The sequence below is a fragment of the Cervus canadensis genome, chromosome 23, assembly GCF_019320065.1.
Source record: "Cervus canadensis isolate Bull #8, Minnesota chromosome 23, ASM1932006v1, whole genome shotgun sequence".
Taxonomy (NCBI): Eukaryota; Metazoa; Chordata; class Mammalia; order Artiodactyla; family Cervidae; genus Cervus; species Cervus canadensis.
In genome coordinates this window covers 8,367,617-8,388,116 of record NC_057408.1, presented here as the reverse complement: position 1 = coordinate 8,388,116, position 20,500 = coordinate 8,367,617, and the positions used below count along the sequence as shown (strand labels likewise).

The following is a 20,500-nucleotide window of genomic DNA, read 5'->3' as shown; positions in this document are numbered from 1 at the left end:
TACTGAGTTTTTAAAATGCTTTGACTTCCATTCTGTGTCACTGTAGCAACATAACTCATGGCAGTCCGGGTGTTTAAAACAATGGAGTAAACGAATGACAGCTCAAGTTAAACTTCATACCATCAGTTAGAACGTCACCTTGTATTTTGCGTTCGCAGAAAAGCTGGTCCTCCACCGGACAGTGTAAAGTCGCACTTCGGACGTCTTTTGGTTCTTGGGGACAGAGTTGTCTGCCCAGCTGACCCTCACGGCATCGTGGGTGAGAGCCACAGCCTGCACACCTACTGGGGGGAGCATGGGGGTGGAGACATCTGGGACCGAGGTGGGGAAGTCATCAAGCAAAGGATAATAATCAACCGGGTCAGTGGGATCTGGGTTTACAAACCCGACCAATGAAGCAAACGAATAAATACATAAACGAAAGTTAAAAAAATAAACATCAGTGGCAACACATCACAATGAGTTAAATGTATGGCAATAATGATGAAAGAGAACATGAGAAGAACAGAAAAAATTATAATTAATTCAATCGGAAAACTCATTAGAAACAGTATTGCTAGATTACAAAGGTAACTGATTGTTTTCCATCATTTCCTTATTTCCTTAGAATGCTTCTATAAATTTGGCTGTTGCTTCTTGTTATACATTTTAAAAGTCCACTTTTTTTTTTTTTTGGAATGTTGCACATTACTTCGTTAAAAATCCAGTATAGAATTCATCAGTTTTATAACTAGAAACATACATCAAAATAAGATTCTAAGGATTGTTTATTTCATTTCCTCCTGCAAAAGAAATAAATGCCTACCTGATACCTGTTGTATTATTTATTTGTTTTTCTCCTTCTCTAACTTGAATTTGGTATCTTTAATGCTTTTATTATTGCTTAGGTTTTATCTGCATAAATATTGTTTAGGTAGCAAACAAACAAAGGATGATGAGCAGAGGGCCCTGAGATCCACAGCAATTTAAGGCTATGACTGCACGATGTCAGACCAAGTCCACACTGGGTCAATGATGTGATAATTAGGTTTTACAAGGCACATGGTGTGGTTAGATTGAAATCCCTAGAGAAAGTGTAGAATTGTCCATTTTACCCACATTCTCACAGAGTAAGTTATTTATGGCATCCCTATATTCTATGTTCCTTGTTCTATGATTTTAAATTCCAAGGAAAGACTTCATATCATTGGGCAGAGAGACAGAGTGAACTCTGTATGGACCGATGAGATTCACGATGAGATACACACATGCTTTAATCCATAACACAATCAGAATCTGAATAGTGATGTCTGTGGTTTCACAAAATTCTCTAGAAAAACCTTGTATTGCTTTGATGCTATGGATGTAAAAATCAGGGGAGTTTATTTTGTGACTGGAGAGAGTCCAATATTAAGCCTTATATTTATTACCAAAGGTGTTTAAATTTGTTAAAATTTTCTTTTAAATCATACAACATGTGTTCTCACTAACAAAAAATGAGATAAGCTCTTAGACTGGCCATATAATGGCATTTGGGGAGATGAGGCCTACCACCATATAGAGTATCTGAAACAGTAAACATACTGAGGTTATATTTGTAAATATAGTATAGAGACTATGGGTTGATTTTCAAGATTACTTCACTTTGTTCACTGAATTTTAAAAGTCTGCTTCCTACTCATCACTGTTTTCTAATGAATTATTTAGTAGTTTACTGGGCTGTGGTCTTTGGAGCAAAATATAAAATCTGAAAAGAAAAACAGAACAAAAGGAAGACCGAAAAAAAAAAAAAAGAGAGAGAGAGAGAGAAATGTGTGTTTAAAATTTAATGACAGAGCCCAGGCTTTTCATATTTCCTTTGATGTGTCTTCTTATTAAGGGCTCCTTTAAACCCGAATGGATTTATGAGATGATGTAGGGGCAGCTGAAGACACTGCAGCCTCTAGGAGGATCCCAATCAGTCATCAGGCTGGTATAGCAGTGGAACATTCTGGCAAAACTAAAGCAGGGGCTATCTTCACTTGACTATTTCTATTCTTAGCTGACTTAAAGAAGAATGTTACACACAGCGCAGGGCTACTCTCAATCACAAACTCTTTGTAGATCAACTTGTATTCATGTTATCCTATCTGTTGTTTCTTTGCTTAATCTAGTTTTGTTGAAAAACTATACTAATTTTATCGTTTTTCATAGATACCCCATATAAGGTTTTCAAAAGTAGTGATTTTACTTTAAGCAATAGTAATAATTCTGCTATTTCTGGCTTTTAGAAAATTATGTTTTTCATAAACTTCTTGTTGAGTTTCTCAGAGTCTTGGTTCCAGAATGCATCCATAAATTTCAAGCAATGCTGTTTTTTGATATATACCTATGAACTTATGTAATTCAAAAATTTCTACCCCGGCCAAGTTTTTCTTGCTTATTTTGGAGGAATTTTTTTTTTTTTTTCCAGGCATGGCTTGACATTCTATTTGCCACTTCTTCCATAGTTGTGCTAATGCAATAGCCATAGTTACATGGACAATTTGACTTTAAATTAATTAAAATTAAATACAATTAAAGAGTCACTTATTGTGTTGCACTAGCCAATTTCAGATGTTCAACAGCCACATGAGCCTTGTGTCTGCGATACTGGATAGTACAGGCATAGCAGGTATTTCCAACAAAGCAGAACTTAGTAGGTAGCAAGCACTGCTCTAAATACATGCTACATATATTGCTAATCATCTTTCTCTCTCAGGTCAGAAACTGAGTAGTTGAATTAAATAAATTATTTTGCTGCCAAAGAACTCTGTTTATGGTTTTTTTCTTAACCATTTGCAGTGGTGATATTCAAAACAGTGGGGGAAAAAAGACAAAAACACAACATATAGCTTTAAACCTTTTGCTAAAAAGAGAAGCCAATTCAATTCCTAATAGTTGTTTTGGTAAGAACATATAAGTGTTTTAGTCAATATACTAAAGCTCAAAACAAGTTTTTAAAAATAATACAATTTTATATCTGGATTGTACTTCATTTAGACATTTACGAAACAATTGAAAATACAAATTCAAACAATACATATCTCATTATTCGCCTGTTCTCATCCCATCTCCAGGCTCAAAATGTCTTATTCTTGCAACAATATGAAATAAAATTGCAAAAAAAAAAAGTGCAGCAAAAGAAGTACACTCTTAACCTGCGCTTTTGACCTAGTGAAACTATCCTTGGTTGTAATGCTGATATGTTCAGGATGAGATGCGGTCCAGAGTGGATCAGCATCTATGAACACATCCATGTGGGAAACACCATAGCTGGACACTCCAGCCTGATGCATTTACTGCCTCTGAGCTTTATTATTATTATTATTATTACTTTATGTTCGTCTCTTCCAGGGCTGCTCATGGGAGTACTGTGCAGAGGCTCAGAGACCTAAAATGTCTTCTAAGTATCCCTAAGACACCCTTACTGTGATAGTTTCCTGCTGAACCTAAACCTTTGATTCTGTTTATTTGTTTTTTGTTCTCTGTGGTGTGTGAAAACACAACAAAATAAGTCTGCCACATCTGGGCAGGGATGTGGAAAGAGTTGGTTTTATTCATCCTCTCCAAGCCCTTACTGACTTTTCCTCAATCAGAAAATCCCTCATACGCTTTTCAATTCTCAGTGTTATTTCATTTCTCAGATCCATTAGGATTAGTCATAGCAGGAAAAAAATGGTCTTATGGATCACTGGTATTCTAGAAACCACTCTGGGGATGCCATATGCTAAGGATTAAAGAATGACAACAAATGTTAAGGGAAAAGAAGTTAATAACACCTCAAACAGTTTTCTGAGCAATTTATCTTCAAGTTACCTGAACTCTATCTCTATCATAACTAGTTTCTGCTCAAAAATGGATTTTGGGGGTCATCTTTGTGTTCTTTCCTTGTGGTCTTTAGTTTTGGTAAAAAAAACTATGAGTTCTAAAAGACTGATCATGGTACAATTTTGTTTGACCTGATCATGAGCTCAAATTCATATCAAGGACATTTTTAACCATCTTTTACCCTAGGCAGGAAAGAGCTGACTTAATGAATAAGCATTATGGGAAGCACTGGCTCAGCCAAAGTGGTTGCTGTCGCTCAAAGGAATTTTGGCAGAATAAGAGAATAAGAGGAAGCAAAAGTCCCAGACACTGTTCACCATGTTATCTCATGGTTTCCATTCTGGCCTCTATTTGCCTCATATCTCTATATTTAGACACAACACTTTTGACAGTAAATGTTCTTTATGGTAATAGTTATTATTTACCCGTTTTGGGGAGTCAGAGTCCCTCTGGCAATGCAGTGCAAGATATATAATGTCTCCATGGATAAATTAACATACTGACAGGCACCCAAGCTTTTGCATACCACTTCAGACTGAGCACAAATGTTAAAACCAGCAGCCAAAGATTCAAGGAGACTCTGGAATAATATCCATGGTTTAAAAGGAAATTTGGTGGAAATCAATAAAGTGATGGTATGCTGTGAAAACCATCACATAACAACTGCAAATCTGGTTTACAACCGTATACTCTCAAGACAGTTTCTGAATGAAACTTTCGGATTTGGAAAACAAACTGTATAAAGTTCACATAAATGTAGGTGGTAGTCGAAGTCACAGGACTCCATCATTTACTGGAGGTTCATTTATTCCTAGCTGCCAGGACCCATACTCAGGCACCCCAGTAATTTTCCATGGTGCTCCTACTAAATCCTGCTCCTTTGTATCAGATCCTTTGTTGTTATTAAGGTGAAAACAGCTGGTAAGTTGAATGAACTTTGAGGATTGTGGGTTTTGAAAGGATCAAAGGATACATTAAAAAGATGGAGTTCCTGGGTTTTGCTTTCATATTTCAGACATACGGCTATTGCAAGTGGTCATGTGACTCTGAGTCATGTGACTGGGTCATGAGCAAGCCTCACAGAGGTACATATGGTACTTGTTCTGTTTTTAAATAGGTCCAGCCTTATTCACAAATAGTCTCCATAAATGACCGAGATCTTGCTTTCTAACCCACCCCTTTCTCTTTTCATTTCGTTGAGCCCTGTTCCTGTCCTGTGCTTCCTCTAAGGTCCAACTCACATAACAATTCCCAGAAGTAATAAGCCCTCGAAGCAGCCAATTCTTTCAGTGCCTACAGGCCTTGGGCACTGTTGGGGTGATGACCTGTTGGCCCAGCTCAGAAAGAAGCTCCTGTATGACTCAGCCTAGTCCAAACCAGCCCCACGAGGGCAATTCATGCTTGTCAATATCAGCCTGAAGGACCCTCTGCAGTGAAGCAACTGTCCATTCAGGCACCTGGACACCCTCCTGCCTACATTGAACTGATTTGAAAATAAGCTGCCCAGAGGAATGAACAATGGTGTCAAGACACCAAAGTATGAAGCTACTGGAAAAAAATAAAGAGAATAAGGGATCTACATTCTCTAAGTCCATGTACTAATTTATAGACTGAATTCCTCTCACAATTTTGATAACCCCCAAAATAATAAATTGTGTGTGTATATATACACATAAGGCTCGGACATGACTTCATACATTTTCTTCTTCATATTTTGTTTCGTTTCACTTTCATTTGTTGTTTTCACAACTCAAATTCCTTGTCAAATATAGATTAACTATTTCAGCTTACCTGTGATAGACCGGGTGGTAGCACTTTCATAAAGAGGAACTCCTTCTCCTGCATTGTTGAAAGCTTTTAGGGAGATGACATAATGGGAACTTGACTCTGGAGGAAAACAGAGGGGGAAAAAAATGTATGTGTGGATTTATTTAATGTGTTGAAATACTCAGGATAAACATTTTCCTGAAATCAAACTGAATATAGTCAATTAAGCAAACAGTTGAAAAATGAGTGAGCTTGATTCTGGGAAGAAGGCAGCAGTGGTGGCAATATAGTTTTTTGATCTTCAGAACCTCCAGGTAAAAAGAGACAGACTAGATAGAGAACCAAAGGCATTGAGACTTTTATTACAAAATGAGGTGACGGGGTCTACATGTTCACATCCTAAAATACCAGTGTACGTGGACCATCCACCAAGGCCCTTAGAACCCACACATCATTAGTATCTGTGGGAGAGAAATTATAGGGAAACATCAATCCTGAAAACAGAGTAATTCTAAAATAACTACCAGGTAATGCTATTAATAGAAAGTGCAATAGACCAGTTTGAGAATAGTAAATATGAACACTTGAAACTAACTGACAAGCTCTCCTTGCCAGGACAGGGTTCACAATGGGGACAAACTATTGAAAATATATTTAAAATTTGTGAGTAGGTCAGGAACAACAGACATGAAGAGAAAGTACAGATCAATGTAGGAGAGAGGAATAGTCTTGAAAACTTGGAGAGCAAACTGCCATAGTTTTTAGTGTGCACCAGGGTTTGGCCAACTTTTCTGTAAGAGACCGAGAGAGTTTATATAGCTTTGCAATCCACCTAGTCTCGGTCACATATTCGTTTATGTTTGCTTACAATTATTCAAAAGTACAAAAGGCACTGTTAGTTCAGTGATGCCCAAACAAAAATAGGACCTGGACCAGATTTGACCCACAGGCTACAGTGCCCTGAGCCCTGAGCCCTGGTGTAAGAAAAACAAGAGGACAGGGAGCTCTGTGTATTTAGAAAAGCTATTTGAATTTCTGGGCATGCAGGGAAACATATCTCATAAAAGCAAGCACAAAAATATCTGTTGAAGTTAAGTTTCTTACAAAATAAAATGAGGACACTATCATACCTCCAGACAAGTACACAAAAAGAGGATCAAAAGTACACAAGAAAAATACATCAAACCTGCAATTTGCTATTCCAAAGTGAGCTAAGTAATGTTGAGAAAATAAAATGCCAGAGATGCAAGAGTAACATAAATCAGAATGATTAAAATTTAGAAATGAGGTGGCATATTTTGAGAAAGAATTATATTTAAGAAGTAATTTTAGAAAGTGTAACAAGGTGAATAAATAAATGCAATAAGGAGAAAACAAAAACAAGAGTAAAATAAGAAAGAATAAAGAAAAATGCAGGAAAAAGTGACAAATATTACAGCACACAGAACACACACTCGAGAAGGAAGAACTTAACACTGGAGTAATAGTTGTCCTTGAGGGAAAAAAAGTCAAAGAAAGGGAACAGAGCAAATGCACAGAAAAAAATGCAATTCAAGAAATTTTTGCTGACTTAAAAAAAATCTTTTAGGTATGTGGACAAAAAGAATACATGATTTATAAAAGGGAACATTAGATTATTATCAGATTTTTTGACAGCATCGCTTTGTGCCAGAAGAAACTGAAGTGATTTGAGACACTCAAGGTAAGAAAATGTGATTCAAGGATTTCACTGTCAACAAAAGTTAACTTTGAATATAAAGGGCTGTTAAAATAGTTTGATAACACCCAAACTGTTATCAACTTGCAAGGAATCAGGAAATATTGTTCCCCTGATCCTGAGAACCACTGGAAAATGAGCCTTAGATATTTAAAGTGACCGGAGAGATACTGATCTAATAGCTAACTGAAGAACAATAAATTTAATGAACTAAGACTAATTGAGGGTTAAAAGGAGAAATTTTATTTTGCAACACTACTTGTTCTGATAGTGTCCCCATATTATAATCATAAGACAAAATTAAGGGAGAATGAGGATAATATATATAGAAACATTTTAATAATTATTATTGATGGTGAAACTATTATTAATGTTACTCTGATACCAATGCAATATGAGATAGCACAAATGAGAAATCATGAGAAAGTCTAATTCTGTTATACCCTATGTCCTTCAGGTTGGGATCCCTGGTGTGAACAAGGACACACACATGTAAAGGACATACACATGTACAATAGAAGAGATGAAGTATTGTGTTCCTAAAATCTAATTGAAAAAAAAAAAAAACAGTTTAAATGCAAAGGTATTTTATCTCTAATTCTGTCCACTGAAAACATCTAGAAACACTGACTTAGTGACACAGGGATCTCTTCACCCAAACTGAGATTCTGGAAAAAATATCTTTCACACTGCAAGGAACAAAGGCTTCTTGGCGAACTGGCTGATTCCTAGTCTAAAGCAGAAAGCACAGCAATTGAGCCTGAAGCATCCTGACATCCCAGATAGAAAGGAAACCATCAAAGAATAACAGGATTGTGTCAAACGGATTCGGAAGTCAATATGGAAGCGCTTCCACAGAACCAGAAATGAGGACAAACAGCTTCAATAAATATAAAAATTGCAATGAAATTAAACTTAACAAATACATATGAATGTATGAATTCATAGACATTTTAAAGAATAATAAGAGTTGGTCATTTCTGAATTGGACAGGGGAGCAAACTACTATCTTCAAGTCCGGGTAATGAGCCAAATGTTTAGCATGCCCTTCTTAAACAAACTCTACCAGTGTGCAACCAAACAGTATATGAAGGGTGTATCCTATTATAACAGTATTCCAACTAATGAGAAACATGCAAATATCACTATTTTTCAGCCCCAATGAACAAACTACACATTAAGAATTCATGATTTCTAAGATAAAACAGAGAATCTAGACATTATATACCTAATGAAATAGGGCATCCCAGGTGGTGCTAGTGGTAAAGAACCCGCTTGCCAATGCAGGAGACATAAGAGATGGTGGTTTGATCCTTGGGTCGGGAAGATCCCCTGGAGAAGGGGATGGCAACCCGCTCCAGTATGCCTGCCTGGAGAATCCCATGGACAGAGGAGCCTGGTGGGCTACAGTCCACAGGGCTGCAAAGAATTGGACATGACTGAAGTGACTTAGCATGTGCGTCACAATGAAATAAATAGTACACTACCCTCTAGTCTGGCTGAAGGGATCAAACCTACTTGGTCTGATCAAGCTTCTGGATCCAATGGCCGATTTGCAGAAAATACAGCCAAGAAACAGGGTGAACTCTAACTTAAAATAATTCCTGAAGTGATACATTGGTTGCATGTGGTTTTCTGTGTCTGTGTTTGATTTTACAACAGCTTTTAAAATGAATGAATTTAAAAAAAAAAAATGAATGAATTTATCTCTGACAGTGGTCTTTGAAAACTGATTAGATGGATTTTTCTTCATGAAATTTTTATGTGACCTAAATATCCGCTTTAAAGTCTTGACATTCCAAACCACAATGACACAAGAACCACAAAACAACAAGAAGAATAAAATAAAATTACATTTAATGCAGCCAAAGGGCTTCCAGTCAGTGACTGCTTCACCTACAAGAGTAGATATTTATTTTTTTTTAGATTTATATTGTCAACCTGATTTACCAAAAAAAAAAAAAAAAAAGTGATCAGTCAACAAGTGTTAAATGCTGTTGGAGATAAAAGAATATTTGGAAAGGATGGACCTCTCTTGCCAGGTTACAATCTTAATTCTGGGAAGAGAACACAATGAAAAAGTACATAAAATTAAGCAAAAAAGTATGTCATACCATGTATGAATGCAAATGAGTTTAGAGGCCTAAAAACTTAGTGAGGGATTAGCTCCTTAAAGAATTATCAGACTTAGAACTAGGACTGAAGGGCATGGGTAGGATTTAGAGATAGAAGGATGGTCATGGGTCACAGCCTTGAAAAGCTCAGCAGTGGCCAAAGGACGGGAAAAGGTCAGTGTTCATTCCAATCCCAAAGGGCGGTGCCAAAGAATGTACAAATTATCATACAATTTTGCTCATTTCGCATGCTAATAAGATTATGCTCAAAATCCTTCAAGCTAGGTTTCAACCATATGTGAACCAAGAACTTCAAGATGTACAAGCTGAGTTTAGAAAAGGCAGAGGAACCAGAGATCAAATTGGCAACTTCTGCTGGATCACAGAAAAAAGCAAGAAAATTCCCCCCAAAACGTGTATTTCTGCTTCATTGATTACAAGAGAGCCTTTGTGTGGATTACAACAAACTGTGAAAAATTCTTCAAGAGATAGGAATACCAGACCACCTTAGAAACCTGTATGCAGGTCAAGAAGCAACAGTTAGAACCTTACATGGAACAACAGACTGGTTCAAAACTGGGAAAGGCTGTATGGAAAGGAAAGAGTATGATAAGGCTGTATTTTCACCCTGTTTATTTAACTTATATGCAGAGTACATCATGCGAAATGCTGGGCTAGAGGAAGCACAAGCTGGAATCAAGATTTCCGGGAGAAATATCAACAACCTCAGATATCTGCAGTTTATACCACCCTAATGGCAGAAAGCGAAGAGGAATTAAAGAGCCTCTTGAAGAGAGTGAAAGAGGAGAATGAAAAAGCTGGCTTAAAATTCAGCATTCAAAAAACTATTATCATGCATCTGGTCCCATCATTTCATGGTAAATAGATGGGGAAAAAGTGGAAGCAGACAGATTTTCTTTTCTTAGGCTCCAAAATCACTGCGGATGGTGACTGCAGCCATGAAATTAAAAGATGCTTCCTCCTTGGAAGAAAAGCTATCATAAGCTTCAGTTCAGTTCAGTTCAGTCGCTCAGTCATGTCTGACTCTTTGCAACCCCATGAATTGCAGCACGCCAGGCCTCCCTGTCCATCGCCAATTCCCAGAGTTTACTCAAACCCATGTCCATCGAGCCAGTGATGCCATTCAGCTATTTCATCCTCTGTCGTCCCATTCTCCTCCTGCCCTAATCTTTCCCAGCATCAGGGTCTTTTCCAATGAGTCAGCTCTTCACATCAGGTGGTCAAAGTACTGGAGTTTCAGCTTCAGCATCAGTCATTTCAATGAACACCCAGGACTGATCTCCTTTAGGACGGACTAGTTAGATCTCCTTGCAGTCCAAGGGACTCTCCAGAGGCTTCTCCAACACCATAGTTCAAAAGCATCAATTTTTCGGCGCTCAGCTTTCTTCACAGTCCAACTCTCACATCCATACATGACCACTGGAAAAACCACAGCCTTGACTAGATGGACCTTTGTTGGCAAAGTAATGTCTCTGCTTTTAATATACTATTTAGGGTTGGTTAAACTTTCCTTCCAAGGAGTAAACGTCTTTTAATTTCATGGCTGCAATCACCATCTGCAGTGATTTTGGAGCCCCCAAAAATAAAGTCTGACACTGTTTCCACTGTCTCCCCATCTATTTCCCATGAAGTGATGGGACCAGATGCCATGATCTTAGTTTTCTGAATGTTGAGCTTTAAACCAACTTTTTCACTTTCCTCTTTCACTTTCATCAAGAGGCGTTTTAGTTCAATTTCACTTTCTGCCATAAGGGTGGTGTCATCTGCATATCTGAGGTTATTGGTATTTCTCCCAGCAATCTTGATTCCAGCTTGTGCTTCCTCCAGTCCAGCGTTTCTCATGATGTACTCTGCATAGAAGTTAAATAAGCAGGGTGACAATACACAGCCTTGACGTACTCCTTTTCCTATTTGGAACCAGTCTGATAAGCTTAGAAAACTTATTAAAAAGCAAAGACATCACTTTGCCAACAAACGTCTGTACAGTCAAAGCTTTGGTTTTTCCAGCAGTCATGTATGGATGTGAGAGTTGGACCATAAAGAAGGCTGAGGGCTAAAGAACTGATGCCTTCGAATTGTGGTGCTGGAGAAGACTCAAGGAGATCAATCCAGTCAATCTGAAAGGAAATCAAGGCTGAATACTCACTGGAAGGACTGATGCTGTAGCTCCAATACTTTGGCCACCTGATGTAACAAGCTGACTCATTGGAAAAGACCCTGATACTGGGAAAGATTGAAGACAAAAGGAGAAGAGGGTGGCAGAGGATGAGATGGTTAGATAGCATCACTGATTCAATGGACATGAATCTGAGTGAATTCTGAGAGAGAGTGAAGGATAGGAAAACCCTGCGTGCTACAGTCCATGGAGTGGCAAAGAGTCAGACATGAACAGCAATGACAAAAGAATAAAATATCTCAGAGAAAAGATGGGTCAGATTGAAAATACAGTTAGGAAGATCATCAAAACGCTTTTCTATTAGGAAAAATACACTTTATAGTTATTAGAGTGAAGTCATAATCTGATTTCAAACATATATAAACTAAAATGTAAACAAATTTTAGATTTGAACCACATCAAATTACTTCTTTTGGGTGAAATTGCATTTAACTTATACATATACTATATATTTGTGTTTGTCTATATATTTCTTTTGGGGCTTCCCTGGTGGCTCAGAGGTAAAGAATCTGCCTGCAGTGCAGGAGAAGCGGGTTCGATGCTGGGGTTGGGGAGATCTCCTGGAGGAGGAAATGACAATGCACCCCAGTACCCCTGCCTGAAAAATTCCATGGACAGAGGAGCCTGACTGATGGCAATTCACGGGGTTGCAAAGAGTCAGGCACATCTGAGCAACTAAACAATAATACGTATTTCTTTATCAGGAGAGTGAGAGAGAGATCAGGACTGCCAAACTTACATGCTTAGAAGTTAGAATTTTATTTTTGTTTTCAAACCTGAGAGAGGGAGGGAGAGAAGGGTAGAAATATTTGGCTATAGTGTCAAAGACAATATGGCCCAGAGGATCCCGGACAGGAATTCATTTAAGTATTAATAATTCATCAAAGGAGAGGGGCCAGCACTCGGTTTCAGGGTGTTACTAGCCTATGGAGAGCAGGCTCAGAGTTGTCTGAGTTTTCTGGAAATACGGAGTTTTATGGGAAATCTGCAAATTTTCAAATGTTGGCAAATGATTTAAATAAAGAAAATAAACTTGTGCTGGCAAAACAAGATCATATACCTCTGAACTGAATCCAGGTCCGTGGCCCCTTGTCTATAACCTTAGACGCTTGGAACCCTAGCTCTTTGTTCTCCCAGCGAACATGTTTTCTGCGGTACTTTACTAACTCTGCCGAGTGCTTGTGTGAATGAATGACACGCCCTGCACGACGCAAGTGAGGAGCCCTGCCCTGCAGTTCCGCGGTGACCTCACAGGGCTCACGGCAGAAACCTGTCGGCGGTTTATACCAACTTGCCAATGGACTTCCCTGGTGGCTCAGACGGTAAAGCGTCTGCCTACAATGCAGGAGACCCGGGTTCAATCCCTGGGTTGGGAAGATCTCCTGGAGAAGGAAATGGCACCCCATTCCAGTATTCTTGCCTGAAAAATCCCATGGATGGAGGAGCCTCGTGGGCTACAAAGAGTCATGGGGTCCATGGGGTCTCAAAGAGTCAGACAAGACTGAGTGACTTCACTTTCACTTTCCTTAGTCAAGATGTCAACAGCAATCAAGGTCTACAACAACCAAGTAGAAACTATAAGATGTGATAAGGAGGATAAGCATGAAATAATAAAGCAGGTGTCCTTTATGCAAGGCTGTTGGATACACTGGTTTTCCCCAGACCACTCTAATTTAGACTAGAATTCAAAGTGAAGAATGTCTGATTTGAGCTCTGAATTTCCCGCTCAGGGTTAATGCTGAAGTGTCCAGGAGGTCAGCCTCATCCATGTTACACTGAATTCACGCCTTCCCCTCTCCGTCACTACCTCCCAGCTGCCCAATTTACACCTCTTCAGGGCATGTCCTCCTTAAAAGTCTCTGGAGCATTACTGCACAAGTGGCTTTCAGTTTTGGAAATAGACATTTCTCTCTCTCTCTCTTTTTTTTTTAAGAATAAAAGTACCATAACTGATTCATTCTCATTTTCCTGGCTCAAATTTTTGTCTCAATTTGAATTACAAGAGCATGTGTACCTCATTTAGCAGCTGTCTGGCTCCTGAGCAGTATTCATCATTTCTTAATCTCCCCCACAGTAAAGGTGAGCTCACTGTCCTTTCAATACTGACTCTTGCTAATATTTTGATAGCCATGAAGTGTCTAGTAAGTCTCTGAGCAATGAAAGCGCCTTCTACGCCATGTCCACCTATGGGAGCGGGTACGCTCACAAAGAGGATGGAGTTTTATCATTTACCAGCTGTTGGATTAATGAGCTACACTGAACGCTAAATTCCACAAATCCTAACCATGGTGTGTACACCTTGAGGGTGAGCTTCAGTTCAGTTCAGTCACTCAGTCATGTCCGATTCTTTGCAACCCCATGGACTGCAGCATGCCAGGCCTCCCTGTCCATCACCAACTTCCGGAGTTTATTCAAACTCATGTCAATCGAGTCGGTGATGCCATCCAACCATCTCATCCTCTGTCGTCCCCTTCTCCTCCCACCTTCAATCTTTCCCAGCATCAGGGTCTTTTCCAATGAGTCAGTTCTTCTTATCCAAGTATTGGAGTTTCAGCTTCAGCATCAGTCCTTTCAATGAATATTTGGGACTGATTTCCTTTAGGATGGACTGGTTGGATCTCCTTGCAGTCCAATGGACTCTCAAGAGTCTTCTCCAACACCACAGTTCAAAAGCATCAATTCTTCAGCACTCAGTTTTCTTTATAGTCCAACTCTCACATCCACACTTGACTACTGGAAAAACCATATCTTTGATCAGACAGGTCTTTGTTGGCAAAGTAATGTCTTTAAGTGATCAAGCTTAAATTTAAATAAAAAGTGGTGATGGCTTATTCTCAGGAAAGGGAAGCAGATGTTCAGCAGAGTTGCTACGGATAAAGGAACATTGCTGGAGCTACGGGTCTTTAAGTCATTTAAATCTAGTATGTTGCTGTTTTCAGTTGGTAACTTGAGCATCAGGTAAGTTCCCTGACATTTCTAAAGTAACACAGAGATATCCAGGAAATAAAAGACCTAAGACAGCTTCATATCCCCCTTTTCAAGAAGCTTCTCGTTATGCCCTTCACACTCTCCTTGCTAACGTCTTTTGGGCCTTCTCTGGCCTCTGTACAGTGCTTTTGTCAAACTGCACCTGATCTCCCCAGGAAGCAATAGGATCTTTTTAGGCCCCCATCAAGCTTGAACCAATATTGAACCAGCTTCAACATCAATAATCATATCATTCAGTTATTAGTTGCTTCCCCCGTAGCTCAGACAGTAAAGCATCCGCCCACACGGCAGGAGACCTGGGTTCGATCCCTAGGTTGGGAAGATCCCCTGGAGAAGGAAATGGCAACCCACGGCAGTATTCCTGCCTGGAGAATCCCATGGACAGAGGAGCCTTGCAGGCCAGAGTCCACGGGGTAGCAAAGAGTCGGACACGACTGAGCACCGACACTTTCACTTTCAGTTATTAGTGGACATAGGACTATATTGCTTTGAACTCTGTTTACATTGTGATGGAGGCATTTAAGTCTGTACTGAGGGCCAAAGATGCTGTGAGATGCGAAGCAAGGGAGAAGGAGGGTTTGTGTTTCCGCCCCACACAAAAGAATGTCATTTGTGAGTGTACCACTAGAGGGCAATGTGGAGCTATTTTTCTGCACATGCTCAGAGCTCAACTTTAAAAACAAGTACTCACAAAAGAATTGCCTAGAATTGCTCCCTCTTTAGACACATCAAATGAATTAAACACATTTAATGTTATCATAATGCATTCAAATGAATTAATCATTAATTATGCTCAGATCCCATTGTTCGGGAATACATTTAATGACAATTATGAGAGTAAATTTATTTTTTTGGATTTGCTAAAATGTTACAGATATTTAGGCTTGAAAACATGTCAACTGCCTCTGAAAAATGATGTACAGCAGTATTCTCTCATTTTAATTTACTCTGACTGAATCGTACTGAGATAACATGAATTTTGGTGGATGTCCATGGGGATTATTTTTAATTATGGATATTCTGAGAGATTCCACAGATTTCAAATTACTGATCAGATTTATATCATCGTTTGGTCAACATTTCCTATAGAATACATCACATTGGGATAAAGAAAGATAAAAATGTAAAAAGAAAAAAAAGAAAGATAAAAATGTACTTAATAACTTTGAGCATCCAAAACAGATGGCTTCTGTCCAGTATCTTATTTGTGGCCAGCAAAAAAGGAAACAAATACACATTTATTGATTACAAGGCTTGGACAAGGAATGCACTACAGGAAGACTTTTTGGGTCTTCTTCCCCAGAGACTAGGTAGGTGAGAGAGCCATTGTTCTAAGAGTTTTTGTTGAGGCTTGCCTGAAGGTAGTGAAATGCATGCATCTCACCGGGGCTGAGAGAATCAAATGACTTGCAGACAGCTCCTCGGGGGCTGGACCAAGATGCTGTGCTTAGTAACAAAAGCCAGTAAGAAGAACATCATTATTTTTAATTAATATTTGGTGTGAATTAAATGCCACCGGCATGTGCTAGATTGACAGCCCATAGACCTTTATTCATTACAGATTATGCACTTCGCTCAGTGGCCCCATCAATGCCAAGTGCTTGTCGGGGCCCAGTCTCCATGTCCCTACATCTTTTGCCCTCTGTGAGCACTGCCAACAAGTCAATTAGAGAAAATTAGAGTGGTAACTGTCTGCCCAGCGCAGACGCCGGCTCACTGCAGAGAACCAGGGTGACCTGAGGCGCAGAGCAGAGGCCACAGAATCCCTGTCGGGGGATAGATGTGACTGGACACCTCTGACCCCACGGGACCTGAACTGTTTAATTAAGGGTAATGGGTGGACAGCAAACATAGCCGATTGCACTGATCTCTTAAAAGGGTGAGCAATTCATGTTCGAGAAAGATGCAATCTATGTAGTACATTCAATATTCAATTCTACCCCATCATATACACCTGTTTGCAAATTTAAGTAACAACTTATCTAACTAGCATCCTTTGAGGGTTTTCTTCCTTTTTTTCTTCCTCCTTTCCTCTTTCTTTCTCTTTTCTAGGAACACTGTCCAGAGAATGGTCAGATGATAACATCACTGGCTCATTAACCAGTCTCACTGGTACCAAACGGCACATTCTGGAACCTACAGGCTCATGAAAAATGAGCCCAAAGAGACTGTGTGACAAAACCTCTCACTTACACATTTGTTATTCTTTGTCTATTCATCTGTTTCTTTGCTCATCAATTATCACGTAACATCTTGTGTGTGTAAGGACAAGGTTATGTGTTTTCTAGGGTATGTAAGGATTGAAACAAACAAGCCTTTCTTTGCCTATCTTTTAATGGAGAAGCTATGTTAGAAGTTTAAAAACAAAATCAGAGCGAAAGTGTTCTGGAGTCAGCAAGGCTGTGCGGAGAAGACGGCAGGTTTGCTGACTCTTCCGATGAAGAAAGGTTGAGGAGAGAGAATCAAAGCAGCAAATACAAGTAAACCAGGCAAGGTGGTTGTAGAATCACGCGTGTTGGAGTGAAGAACCGACAGTTTCCTCTCCTCCTCATTTTTCCCCCTCTCCCCGCCGCCCCCGCCCCAGGAGTAGTATTAGTTGGATGTCTAATTAGGCATTAGACATTCATTCACTAGAGTAAGTCCCCTACATACGAACCGCTAAGTTAGGAACCTCTAAGCTGCGGACTTCAAAGGTGCGCATGTGCGTGCGCAGGGGCTTCCGCATGTCCAGTCACGTCAGTCAGCTCCTGTGTCCGCGTGCACTGTCACGTGCGTGCGTCCTCTACGAGCGGTTGTGCTTTTGTGGACTTGAGTGTACAAGTTCTACATAGACGCCAGCAGTACAGTATCTTTGTTCAAGCCCAGCATGTCTGGACACAAGCGTAAAAGCAGCGGTGATGTAGCTGGTACTGCTAAGGAGTGCCGAGCGATAAGGATGGAAACAAAAGTGAAAATAATTGAGGGAGCGGAGCGAGGTGAAGAGCTGGAGCTAGGTCTGCAGGAGGACTTCATGCTGTGCCTCACGGGCCGCTTCCTGAGGAAGCCCTGATGGAACTGCAGGCCCGGAAAAGGACAGAGAGAGACAAGAGGAAGAAACGAGCAACTGGAGAGATTCATGATGCAGGAAAGGGCAAGGGGATCTTCTTTATTCGAGGAGGCCCTGTGAAATGTTGAGGCCCGGGACCTGAGCGTTGAACGGTGCTCGGTGCATGAAGGTTGCAACAGCCGTTTGGGGTGCAATCCAGGGCTACCACGTCATCTACAGTGAGAAAAAGATAGAGCTACTACCCAGACATCGCTGGATCAGGTTTTCAAGAGGGTGGATAGAACCGAATCCAGCAAGGAAGCTCTGCCATCATGTCAGGAGTGAGGGAGAACACAGCTCGCCCTCGGCTCCTGTCGCTGAGGACCCTTCAGCTCTACCATTTCCACATCCCCTCCCCGCTCCTGTTGGTGACTCTTCTTGCCTGTTCCCTGGATGCCAGCCCCTACATGCCAGCCACTGTACGCTTCAAGGCGCTGCACTGTAAGATTAAAAATGCTTCATTTTTTGTGTTTGTTTTTTTGTGCACTATTTGTGTGAAAAGGAGTATAAACCGATAGCCGGTTGTGTTAGCTGGGTATCTAGGCTCACTGTGTTGGACTCAGGCACAAACTGGCCTTCAGAACATACTCTTGGGATGCAGTTCCTTTGTGTGTAGGGGATGTCCTTCACCTCCTATTCTTTATTTAATCCTTCCCTCAATCCAGTGTCTGGCATACAGGAGGTACTCAGCAAATATCCGTTGAGTGGATAAACGATCGCCCCTTTTTGTAGGTAAGCAGGAGAATTTTTAACTCCAAAGCTCAGCCCTTTATCCTTGTCTTTTACTGAATAAAGAGATGCTGAGTGGAATAACATTTTGAATAAGTTTCAAGCTGTGCTTTTAGAAATATTAATTCCCCAGAAGCGGGTAGTCCAGGGAAAGCTGTGTGAAGCGGGTCTACTTCAGAGGCTCCTGCAGTTGTCCAGGCAAAGCTCACAGAGGCCTGGTCTCAGCTGGGAGAGCGGATGCCGAGGGAAAGGGGGCATGTGGGGGCCACAGTGTGGAGGTACGTCTGGAGGGACAATGAGGAGGGGCGAACCCGAGAGGGACTCCCAGACCCTGAGGCTGAGAGTCAGAAGAAATTATTGCTGGGACGAGAAAACCGAGAAGGGAGAGGAAAACCCCCGCCTCTGCCATGTCTGCTGGCATGCCAGGACAGGACAGGACAGGGAGGGACACCCAGACAAAACACACGGGCTCCTCTGGGCTCGGGTCGCGGTGTAAGGATTGTGTGTGAATAATCTGTAGTATGGAGCATTCTTTCTTGAAGCCTCCAGGAAGCAGAGCGTTCCTTCAGATATTCTTCTGAATAACCGTTTTCCTCTTTGTTTCCTACTGAAGTTACTAGCTCTCTTGGGGTTATTTAGGTTCAGACTGGAGATAGTGACCTGAACGTCGCTCAGTCGTGTCCGACTTTGCGACCCCGTGGACTATATACAGTCCATGGAATTCTCCAGGCCAGAATGCGGGACTGGGTAGCCTTTCCCTTCTCCAGGGGATCTTCCCAGACCAGGGATCAAACCTGGGTCTCCTGCATGGCAGGCAGATTCTTTACCAGCGGAGGCACCAGGGAAGCCCAGATGGGAGACAGTCTGCCCAGAATCGCTGGCTGTCTCTTGGTGAGTGCTACCGAAGGTGTGTGGTATTTCTCAATCACATTTAAGAAAAACAGACTTTCATGTGTGCTTTGACTTTAAAAAATAACTTTTCATCAGTTTTCTCAACAGTGTTACAGTGAAGTTAGGGCAGGGATGGTCACGCCCGTCTTAGTAATATAGAGACTGACATCCAGTTGCCATCGTCTCAGCCAGAGAAGACCCAGGAAGACCTGACTCCCACGTGCCCAGACACGCCTCTCCACAGCACCAGGATGGGAAGGTCTGGGGTTTGCTCTGGACTGTTCTGAAGAGCAGGCTTTAGTCGCCAGTTAGAGCAAAAATAAACATCCGTCACCTCTTTGGTGGGTGAGGTAGGCTTTGGCAGCCAGCCCTCAGAGTCAGAGAAACAATTAAATGTTCAGATTATAAAGTGCCACAAACAGCTTACAAATGGGGCACTTAATGAAATGATTTCTCAGCAAAGCTTTACATCAGGAAATTACCAGAGACTGTATACAACCAAACACAGAGGTTTCCCTCTTTTCATTCACATTTCTCAGGGAAATAATGAGTGAAATAAAAGACCAAGGTGAAAATATTGTATGACCATGTTAAGGACTCAATTAGTGAGAAACACAAATACCATTCACTTAGTTAATTCAAGCAAACATCATTATACTTTGGCTTAAAAATAATTAAGACTGACCTCCTAGCATAAAGGAGAAACAGAAGAATAAAATAATAAAATAAAATGTACTTTGGTTAGGCATTGGAAGAGGAAGCATATCTTTCCCTTTCATAAATGTTTTCTATCTTTTTTTTCACTTATACATTTTGTCTCCTTTTTCTATACTTCTGGGTTCTTCTCTTCCTAACTCTCCTGACTATTTATTCTGGGTTTTTGAGAGAGGGGATGGAAACTAGAAAGCAGATGAGAAATATAAATAGAACAAAGAGAAAGAATAATAAGCTCATGAATACAGAGGTGCTGAGGAAAGAGGCCAGATGCCAGTACAAGGAGGAGAGTGTCTCTTATGAGCACTCGCGGTACCAGATATCAACGTGGCCAGGCTTCATCACACTCATCTCACCCTACAGGTGGGTACATGATGGTCCCCATGCCAAGGATGAGAGAATTCAGCCTTAGCAATGGTCACAGAGCTCATGAATTATCAGCAGTCAGATTCAAAAACAGATCTGCCCTA

At 40.6% G+C, this 20,500-nt stretch overlaps 1 protein-coding gene and 1 non-coding gene across 7 annotated transcripts in view; one reads left to right on the top strand and one right to left on the bottom strand.

The window, feature by feature from the left end:
• DCC (DCC netrin 1 receptor) overlaps nt 1–20,500 on the bottom strand; it is a 1,219,152-nt gene that overhangs the window by 153,495 nt on the left and 1,045,157 nt on the right. For 3 of the 6 annotated variants that reach the window (XM_043444495.1, XM_043444499.1, XM_043444500.1), the window contains 2 exons: nt 5,620–5,715; nt 139–371 (listed from right to left, as the gene is read on the bottom strand). In XM_043444495.1, coding sequence (XP_043300430.1) covers nt 139–371; nt 5,620–5,715 — 329 coding nt within the window. The remainder of the gene's footprint in view (nt 1–138; nt 372–5,619; nt 5,716–20,500) is intronic. The other 3 variants (XM_043444496.1, XM_043444497.1, XM_043444498.1) reach the window with 3 other exon arrangements.
• On the top strand, nt 12,928–12,999 carry TRNAC-ACA. The gene has a single exon. It is a non-coding gene; the product is annotated as a tRNA-Cys (tRNA).